We start from the raw sequence: 10,424 nt of genomic DNA on the forward strand, positions 1-10,424 counted from the left end.
TTTTCAGTCAGCATTTTCTGTCTTTTTGCTGTCTGTTTGCATCTATTTCCAGACATTTTCTGTATTCTTCTTGTCATTTTGCATCTATTTGTGGCCATTTTGCAATTCTTTTGAGCCCTTTTCTGTGTCTTTGCAACTCTTTCTGGACATTTTCTGTCTTTTTGTACTCATTTTGCATTTCATTATGTTCCTTTTGTATCCTTTCTTGGCCATTTTGCATTTCTTTTAAGCCGTTTGCATTCCTTGTGGTCTGTTTGACACTGTTTCTGGACATATTCTGTCTTTTTTGTAGTCGTTTTGTACCTTGTTGTGTTCCTTTTTGCAGCTCTTTGTGGTCTGCTCGTGCCTCTTGGTTGTGTTTTTGTCTCTTTCTTAGTTATTTTGGGGCTATTTGTTATTGTTTGTGGTCATTTGATAGAATTTGGAAAAAGAAATCATAACAGTCACTTCTAACAGAGGCTCTGGTTCAGCGGCCACTGACCTTTTGGGTCCATATTTGGGTCTGTGCCCGGGAGATCCGGTCAGTAACCCACCCATGAAGAACGCCTGGCGTCGAAAGTGATTGTGCTACACACTCCAGTACAGCAGGGGGCGCCATCCGTTTAACTATGACTAAGATTAACGGATACAAATATTCCCCCCTTCCTGGGTTCGGTCAACTGGTGATAAATAAACACGCGATAATGACGTTGAAATATCTTCTTGTCATTTTAGTTGGTTTACATCAGTTTCATTGCGGCACAAGTTTGTTTTTCTGCCCGTGAAACTCACTTTAAAACGCCTGCGTAACCGGAAGCGAAGGTAAGTTGACTTGAGCTCAGTGGCTGCCTGGCAGAGAGCACGAGGTGACACTCCCTTCGTATTACTGACAATTTAATGCTCGTCGCAGGACTGACGGACGTAAATATGTATGAAAGCATATTGAATTGCTTAAAACCGATGATTATGAGCCGTTCTTCAATTCGGCATTGATCCAGTAGATCAAACATCTCGTAATTTTAGGGTAATTTCCAAAGTGTCGGGGTCGTCCATTCAGTAGTCCATGAATCGTTTTCAAGCTGCGTTAGCTAATGTTGAGTTGTTAAATTACGGCGTAAATTACATTTAATAAAACCTTTTGTAGATCAGCTGCATGCCGAATTTACCAGCAGACTCTGACCATTCTTAAAACCTTTGTAGTCTCCTAATATTAAATATTCAGCCTCATAAAACCAAAGTAAAGTTAATTTGATAGATTCGGTGATTCAGGTTTGGTGTTGTTAATGTATATTTTCCAGTGTACACTGGACGGCTTCATTGGTTCAGACGTTTTTAAAGGATATGTTCATTTATCAAATATGTTAATAATGAATTCACTCATGGACAGTTGACTGTTGTATTATACAGTACACGATCAGTTATTTCTAATTGTATTTATAAATATTTGCTAGAATTTGTCTTTCTCTGCAGAATGTTTAACTCTGATGCAAAGAGCAGTTATGATAATGCTTGGATTAGAAATGAGTAGCAGTTATGGTGTATTTTAATTGATAACGTATGATGTAAATAGAAAAGTAACACCTCCAGTTCATTCCTTGTCCCATCGTCTTTCTGATCTTACAGGATGGCCTCTCTGTGTGTGCGCCTTCACACTCGACACGTGAGCAATGGCCTCCGAGTCTGCGGTCATGCCACGCTCAGCAAAGCCTCCAGACCTCAGGAGAGGAGCGACGGCGGCGGCGGTCCGGTTTTCCAGTACGTCGGGCAGCACAAGAAGCCGACCCACAAGGTGTTCGTGTGGGGCTTCAGCTTCACCGGGGCGCTGGGTATCCCCAGCTTCGTGGTGCCGGACAGCGGCAGGAAAAAGCCCCGCAAATACCAGCTCACGCCTTACCGCCTGGAGACGGCGGAGCAGGTACGAGATTCAGCAGCTTCACCTGCAGCCTCGAGGGGTTTGACTCCTGCTGACATTCATTCCAGTTCGCTGTCATTTCATAAAAGTATCAGTCTAATGATGTATTTTGAACGAAGTCAGGTACACCGCTGCATCTTCATAGCAGTGGGCCGTGGCTGTATTTATTTTATAATATAATTCAATCAAAATTTAAGATTTTTACAAGCGTTACTGCCTCTGGGACTATTAAGAAATACACAGTTTAAATGCGATTATTGTGAGAGTTGGCATAAATTATATCTTCAAGGACGGTGGGTGAATTAAATCGAGAGTTTAATCCTGTTTGTTGTCTTTATTTGACATTTTTTCCCCCCAATATTATTTACCTTTTTAATCCTCCAGGCCTTTACAGTGTTTCTATCGAATATGCACCTAAAAATAGATACGTGCGAGTAAAGATGACGACTTATCCCTTTTAAACACAAATATCGGTCACTGACTGAGTGAAGAAGTTACACCGTTGGTTGGCCAACTACCACTTCTTCCTGTATTGTTTCAAATTAAAAGCCAGAATTTCAAATTAAAAGCCCTCCGGCGGTTCACACGTGGTCCGGCTATATATACGAGGCTGCTTTTCACCAAATTTAAGACGGACTGTAAAATACTATCATGAATGATTTTAAAGATACTTTAGAGGTGATGTTTGTCGCATGATCACATATTTTTTTTTTTGTTTACTTACTATTTGCAACTTGCAATCTGGAACAGTGAGATTAATTACAGGACTTGTATTTTATTACCCGTCTTCTCATGGCTGCACAACCCTCACGTGCAAAACATTTGATGCATCTTCTGTGAAGATAATTTAGATTTGAGCACCGAAGACTACGAGTACGACAGCGTGGAGACATGTTCGGATGGTTTTGTATGAACGGTCTTGTCTGCTGCCCCTCTCGTCTCAGATCTCTTCCGCCGCTTGCGGTTACGGCTTCACTCTCATCGCGTCCTCGACCAAAGACGCGTCCAAACTCTGGGGGATGGGCCTGAACAAGGACTCCCAGCTGGGCTTCCAGCGCACCCAACACAGCCGCCGTAAGACTTGTTTGTACAGACTCAGAAATACTGCTGCTGTCAACTCTTTTTAAATAGCGAGTATTTTTTTCCCGTGCAGCCCGTCTCACCTCCGTCACCTCTCTCTCTCTCTCTCCCTCTCCCGGCGTCCGTGTGTGCAGATCGGAGCTACGACTACGTGCTGGAGCCGTCCCCGGTGGCGCTGCCTCTCACCGAGCCGCTGCAGACCAGAGTGCTTCAGGTGGCGTGTGGCCGAGCTCACTCGCTGGTCCTCACCGACCGAGAGGGAGGTACGAGACACACACACACACACACACACACACACACACACACACACACACACACACACTGAGCTGCGGTGCATGCCCCCCCCCCCCCCGTGTCCACATAACACCTGGTATTGTGTTGTTTCCAGCCACCTGTCACTTCATCCTCCCCATCAGGCGCCTGTTAAGTCTCGTCCAAAAAGCCCATTAAGAGTCTCCCGGTGCATTCTGGGAATTGACACGCTGAACGAGCCGCCTCGTTTTACCGAAACGTTTCATCTGCAGAACGCTTTCTGGTTCTTTGTTGTATAAATGTTTTTGTTTATTTGCCAAATTGAAAAGTGTGTTTGAGGGGTTTTTTGTGGGTTTTTTTGGGGCACTTTGCTGTTAAGACAGTTAATTACAGGATGTTTGGCGCGACAACAGAATGATGTAACCATGTAACACTCGGCCACGTTGTTTAACGGATTCAGCTCGGTGTGTTTTATATTTTTATGACGCGAGTATCACCTGTGTGGCTGAAGTATTACACACCTTGTTCACGTGTGTCGCACAGCGGCTCTTATTGTAGTCATTTATCAACTTTTCCCTTTTAAACTAAAGCTTTTCTTCTTATTTTCTGCAACAAGTGTTAATAAGGAGTAAAACTAATAAACATTTCATGTTAAATAAAGTTTTAATTGTTGTAAAGTTTACGGAAGGAATATTATTCCTTCGTGAGCAGATGTGTTGAGTCTCTTTGTGGTTGTTTAGCTTCAGTTTAGTGTTTGTTTGCAACTCTTTTTGGTCCTTTTTCAACCTTTTTACATTTGTTTACATCTCACGGTCATTTTTCAGCAGTTTTATTGCTCTCAACTGTTTTTCTGGACAATTTCTGTCTTTTTCTTGTCATTTTGCATCTATTTGTGGCCATTTTGCATTTCTTTTGAGCCCTTTTCCGTCTCTTTGCAACTCTTTCCGGAATTTTTTTGTCTTTTTGTAGTCATTTTGCATCTCATTATGGTCCTTTTGTGTCCCTTCTGTGGCCATTTTGCATTTCTTTTAAGCCGTTTGAAACTCTTTTCTGGACATATTCTGTCTTTTTTGTAGTCGTTTAGTATCTTGTGTTCATTTTGCTGCTCTTTGTGCTCTGCTTGTGCCTCTTTGTTTGTGGTTTTGTCTCTTTCTTGTGTCTCTTTGTCATTTTGGGGTTATTTTGTTATTGTTTGTGGTCATTTGATTGAATTTCAAAGAAGTTAATTGTTATAAAATGATGTAAAGTTTGACTACAGACAAAGAAGCAGCTTGCATGTCCCTCTTTTTAAAGACAATTTTACATTCTTTTATTCAATTACTGTTCAGTGTTCATATTCAAGATCTTACCTTATTAATTGTGCTAAATGTAAAGAAATCTAGTCTCCTATCTATTAATCTATTAAAATCCTGTTTTTTGGTGATGGAAATTTCACTGAAATCTTTCCACAATAACTGGAATCAGCTGAATTCATGAATAAAACCAGATATGAAGCATCCTGCTGAGGCCTTCACACCTTCCTCCCTCTCTGTTTCGTAGTTTTCAGTTTGGGCAACAACGCGTACGGCCAGTGTGGACGACGGCTAGTCGAAGACGAAGTCTACAGGTGAGTCCTCGTGCCTCCGTACAGAAATATGGAAATATTATTTCAACACACCTGAGTCCTACCTGTTGAAAGGTATCTTTAACTTCCGGGGCTGTTCACTTCGGGAGGTTAAAGGTCGCTCGGAGACGCCACCGCCGTCTTCCTTCGGTTAACGGATCGTTTATTCCTCTCTCTCATGTTCCAACAGTGGCAGCCATGTCATTCACAAGATGGACGGCTTCGACAGCCGGGTCGTGCAGGTGAGCAGCGAAGACGGATGGTTCTGGACCAGAACCTCCGGGCGCCGTCACACCGACATCGTGTCCGGATGCAGTTTAGTTTGAGTCCAGTAACACCTGCGCAGTATCATACACACATTAAACTGCCGGTTGGCTGTGTTGCTACGCTGCTCGTCTCCTGTCAGAAGTCCATTCAGAAAACGCCTAATTTTCGCCCACATTCATCCTGTTCGTTAGTTGAATCTTCCCTGACGATTTGATTTCATATTTAAATCTGCGTGGTGTTTTACATTCAGAGTATTTTAACACCATTCATATTGGACTTGATGCCTCTTTGTTTTTTTCATCCAGGTGGCGTGTGGGCAGGACCACAGCCTCTTCCTCACCGAGTCGGGGAAAGTGTTCGCCTGCGGATGGGGCGCTGACGGACAGACGGGTCAGTACAACTCACAACAGAAAGGATACTTTAATTTATATATATATATATTGGTCAAATAATAAAATCTGTTTTCTACCACAAGTTGAACACAAACACCCGGCTCTGTTTTTAGGGCACTTTTTTTCTTCGATGCATTTAATGAGAGACTCATTTCATTGCATTATTATTATTATTATTTTTATTATTGTATTACAACCAGCAGTTATTCTCTGAGAAAATAAGTTTAAAATTTTGCAGAGAAAGTGACTGCAAAAAAAGTAAATGCCAACTTTATTCTTATTGTTTTAAACCTAGATTAATGCAAATTAAAATGTTAAAATAATGTGCAGATTGGAGGTTAAAACTACCCTTCTTCAGCTAATTCACCATGACTGATGAATCCAACATCTCTGTGCTGCAGTCATTCATAAATATCTTTTATTTTGATTTTGAAGGTTGCTAGTAGAGATTTTGGAACATTGAATTGATCACAGTTTGCTGATTATTTTCCAGGTCTGGGTCACCACAACATCAGCTGCAGCCCGGTGGAGGTGGGAGGAGAGCTGGCCGGCGTGGAGGTGCAGCAGATTAGCACGTACGGAGACTGCAGCCTGGCCGTCTCCAGAGACGGACAGCTGTACGGGTGGGGAAACTCCGAGTACCTGCAGCTGGCGTCGGTCACCGAGACAACGCAGGTGAGGAGACCCGAGAGGAGGTTCTGACCTCTCGCGTGTCGCTGCTCGGCGGCTGTGCTGGGTTATTATTTCCACCTGTCGCTCACCTGTCAGAAAAGCTGCTCGGTTCACAGCAGACGCTCGTCGGTGCACGAGGTGTGATGGAACGTCATTCGGGCACACTGTTTGTACTCTTATTCTGAAAGTCACAAACTTTTGTTCGTCTGGCTCTCACCTGCACATTTTTAATTGTAACGCCCACAAATCGTCACCATAAAGCCGCCTGATCACTAAAGACCACTAAAGAATTTGTCCATTTGCCACTTCAAATGTTTTGGTTTTTAATGCCTCTTAATTTGTAGTTTTTTTTTTTTTTTTGGCCTAATTTGTTTTAATGACTTGATTTTAGATGGTTTTGCTTGTGTTCCTTGTTGTGCAGCACTCATGTCGAGTGGTAATGTGCTGTACGAATAAACCGACAGTCAGAAAATCGTTAATGGAAAAAGTGTCTGAAGAAAACAATGAAAATATTACTATAGCAGAGTCATGCCATCACTAACATACCAGAAGTAAAGACTAGTTGCAATAGGAGGTGATGAAATACGTATATTTATATAATGAAATACATGAAACATTCATTAGAGTGTATTATTATGCTGCAGAGGGTGAATGTGTCATCTTTTTCTTTTTTGTTCTTCATCCTTCAGATCAACTCTCCTCGTCGTCTTCCTCTGAGAGGCTGCGGGAAGGTGGTTCAGGCGGCGTGTGGAGGAACGCAGGTGGCCGTCCTCAACGGTCAGTTCACGCGAACGCACCGAGAAACGGTTTCACGTGGACGGGAACGTTCGCCCGACACGGTTTTTAAAAAAAAATTTTTTTTAAACCTGATAGTTTATTCGACATTTTAAGCCTCAAAGTCTCCAGCTGGAGCTCAGAGCAGCGACTCCGTCCTCGGCCTCTAGGCGGCATCGCACGCCACATTTTGGCAGCTCCGGCCTGTTGGTTCGTTTACAGTTTTCCAGTCACCAACTGTCTTTGCATTGGATGAGGAAACGGAGCTTTTACTCCTCCGGATTTGTTGGTGAGGTGTTTTCTTTCTGTCAGAGGTTTGGTTAACTCCCCCCAAACAATGTCTGCGAAGTCCTTTAGAGGACTTTTTTTTAAAAATTTTTTATATCGAATCCCCACATCCCATCTCTCAGTCTTGAGTCGACCTACAACGTGTGCGTGTCTGAATCTTTCCAGAAAAAGGAGAAGTATTTGTTTGGGGCTTCGGCATTCTGGGAAAAGGCCCGAAGCTGTCCGAGTCCTCGACCCCGGAGATGATTCCCTCCACGCTGTTCGGACGCTCCGAGTTCAGCCCCTCGGTGGCCGTGAGCCGGATCAGGTGCGGCCTCAACCACTTCGCCGCGGTGACAGGTGAGAGCGTTTCTGGTTGGTTTTTTTGGTGTTTTTTTTTTTTACCGTATCCTGCCTCAAATTGTCATTTTACAAAAAATATTGATTGTTTCCTGGGTTGTGGAAATGATTCTTTTCACACACAAACGTGAAATTGAATCAATAAAATCGAATACGAGGTTGGACCAAAATAAAATCGGAGACCGCTCCCGTTGCGCGTGAACGGTGAACAGCACTGAGTCGTGCACATTTCTGTTTGAGCCTACGAGCGTAGTAACGCGCTCAAATCAGCGCAGAAAATGTAAAAGATTATATTTCTATACTCTGATTGAGCTGAAGTCAGTCGGAGGATTCATTAGTTGGAGTAAGATGAAATATGACCGTGTGTATCCTTGAATGCGTTCCCTTAATTTGTTGAATATTTTCCAACAGCTTGCTGTCTTCTTCCTCATCGATTGTTTCTTTGCTCCTCTGATGTCACAGAACAGCAGGAACGTTGAAAACAAACTGAGCAGTGACTCATTCCCAGAAACATCAGTGGTCAAAAAAAATAAACATCTGAAACTCTCCTTATATTTCCATTTTATTGCTTAAATCCAACCGTATAAACAGTTTTTTCATGACGTTATAGCAAAGAAAAGGACACCGGACGGCTTTTGCATCGTGCTGATGTTTGTGGTGGTCGCGTTGCAGATCGAGGCGAGCTCTTCGTCTGGGGGAAGAATATCCGAGGCTGTTTGGGCATCGGGACGAAAGACGACCAGTACTTCCCGTGGCGAGTAAGACGACTCTGATTCACTATTAATGAAAAGAGTAAATCTGTTATGATGTCTTTCTCTCCCGCTTCTTCGTTCTGTGATCGGAATAAACACTCGCTGATGTTCATGATTCTCCTCTGAGCTGCTCCTCTTTGTGTGTGTGTGTCGCCCCCCCCCCCCCCCCCCTCCCCCCCCCCTCCCCCAATCAGGTGACCGTGCAGGGTCAAGTTTTGGACGTAGCGTGCGGCGTCGACCACATGGTGGCGCTGGTGAAGTCCCTCCTCTGAGATGAAAGGCTGGATGTTTTTGGACATCCCCTCCCTCCCTCCCTCCCTCCCCCGCTGACCGATCGGGGTCCTGAAGCCAGCTGTTCTCCACAGGTGACGGACCCCCGTGTCCTTCGGTCGCGTTGTGACGTCAAGCGGTCAATTCGACAGCAGCGAGACTGTCGCCGCTCACGAAGGTCAAACCGGAGACACGTCGAAGGTCAAACCGGAGACACGTCGAAGGTTTTATCAACCGGAGCTGAAACAGTTTGTCGACTGTTTTCTTCAATCGATTGATTCCTGAGACCATTTTCTGAAGACAAATACAGGAAAAACTGTGATTCTGGTTTCAGCTTCTCCGATCAGAGGATTTTAGTTTTTTTATTTAGTTTTTTTTATCACCATAAACTGAACATTTTGTGCTTTTGGACAAAACGAGACATTTTGATAACGTCACTTTGGACTCAAAGCAAACTGAAGTGGGCTTTTTTTTTTGACATTGTATCGACTAAACAGTAAATCTGCACATTAGATGATAAAAACATTCGTTAGTGGCAAGATTATTTTTCATCGTCATTTCTCTACCAGTAGCCCGTCACCCGGTTCTGAGTAGATCGCAGAAAGTTCGAACGTTAATCTTTGTTTCCCATAATTAAACCTACTTTTCTTTATTTGGCAACAGCATTTTTTTTTATAATTTATATATTTTTTAATCTGTCAAGAGAGCGACGCTATCAATCGACCTGTTGTCAGTGCGGCAGAGGTTGAGGCTCCGCCCACAGCGAGACACACAGAGACCAGAGGACAGAAACACAGCAGAGACTCTCACACAGATGGAAACAAACAGCTGCTCATAAATTAGGTAAATAAAATAAATAAATATTTTCGGCTGGTCAGCAACAGAAGGGCGGAGCTACTCGGCTGAATGTCGGGACTCTTCAAATTTAAAGCCCTCCAGTTTCACACGGGGTATGTTTGTTATTGTTCACATAAAATAAGCTTATTCAGCTGGTTTGGGTGGAGCTCAGCTATGTCACAAAACACGAGGAGCTCTCGGACACTTTTATTTGGTCAAAGAAGCTCTCGGAGGGAAAAGAATGGTTGAAGACTCCTCTGAAGAGTTCAGTGTAACTGATGGATTCAGAAAAACTATCATTTAAATCCCAGGCTGCCCGCCGGTAAACACACGGCCAGCTTTCAGGTGGTTAAAACTCACAAACATCACATGCAACACAAGAAAAATGTGTCCAGTGAAGGAAGCGATTTACTCAACAGACTCCCGCAGTTTGCGATTATCTCAAACAGTCGGCTGTGGCACTTTGAAACCTCTGCGGTCCCGCGAAACGTTTGTAAAACCGACGACGGCAAAAAAAAAAAAATTATTATCTCCCCGGCAACTGCAAATAGAGGCGGAGGCACGCAGCCAGGGGAGAAAACCGGTTTTTGAGGAATATATTTTTACAACGTGAACTCCTGTCATCAGTGCACACAACAACTCGGAGAGAGCAGAAAAAAAAAAGCCACAGAAAACGAGTCGAGGCAGCTGGATTCAGAAAAGTGTCTTCTGATGGTCGTAAAATGAAACATCATCAAAGGACACTTTGTTCACGTCGTGTCGTCCTGCTAGTTTGATGCAGACAATAACACCAAATACCTATAAACATATTTTTATTTACCATATCAGTTGGATTTTTTTTCAAATTAAAGTGAAAAACTTTGATTTATTTTATATTATTATTATTTTCTTTGAGGTTTTCTCAAACAGATTTGGTTTAATAATTGATAAAATAGAGACTGATGAATTGGTCCACCTTCAGATACAGTCTATAAAATGCTTATCGTCAAATAATGTTAAACTTTAAA

At 43.1% G+C, this 10,424-nt stretch overlaps 1 protein-coding gene across 2 annotated transcripts; it reads left to right on the forward strand.

The window, feature by feature from the left end:
• The first annotated feature begins 659 nt into the window (after positions 1–659).
• rcc1l (RCC1 like) lies at positions 660–9,232 on the forward strand. 2 transcript variants are annotated; one of them, XM_069145913.1, is made up of 12 exons: positions 660–801; positions 1,603–1,894; positions 2,836–2,965; positions 3,106–3,234; positions 4,763–4,829; positions 5,017–5,068; positions 5,399–5,483; positions 5,979–6,160; positions 6,847–6,934; positions 7,385–7,558; positions 8,231–8,316; positions 8,505–9,232. In XM_069145913.1, exons 2-12 carry the CDS (start codon positions 1,604–1,606, stop codon positions 8,580–8,582), a joined length of 1,362 nt encoding a protein of 453 aa, XP_069002014.1. In that variant the 5' UTR covers positions 660–801; position 1,603; the 3' UTR covers positions 8,583–9,232. The 2 variants fall into 2 exon arrangements, with proteins under 2 accessions (XP_069002014.1, XP_069002015.1); XM_069145914.1 differs by having other exon boundaries at positions 8,169–8,316; positions 8,505–8,596.
• The last annotated feature ends 1,192 nt before the right edge of the window (positions 9,233–10,424 follow it).

This window comes from Embiotoca jacksoni, unplaced genomic scaffold (assembly GCF_022577435.1).
Source record: "Embiotoca jacksoni isolate LCO1_2020_lvr unplaced genomic scaffold, fEmbJac1.0.p SCAF_13, whole genome shotgun sequence".
In the NCBI taxonomy this organism is placed as follows: Eukaryota; Metazoa; Chordata; class Actinopteri; family Embiotocidae; genus Embiotoca; species Embiotoca jacksoni.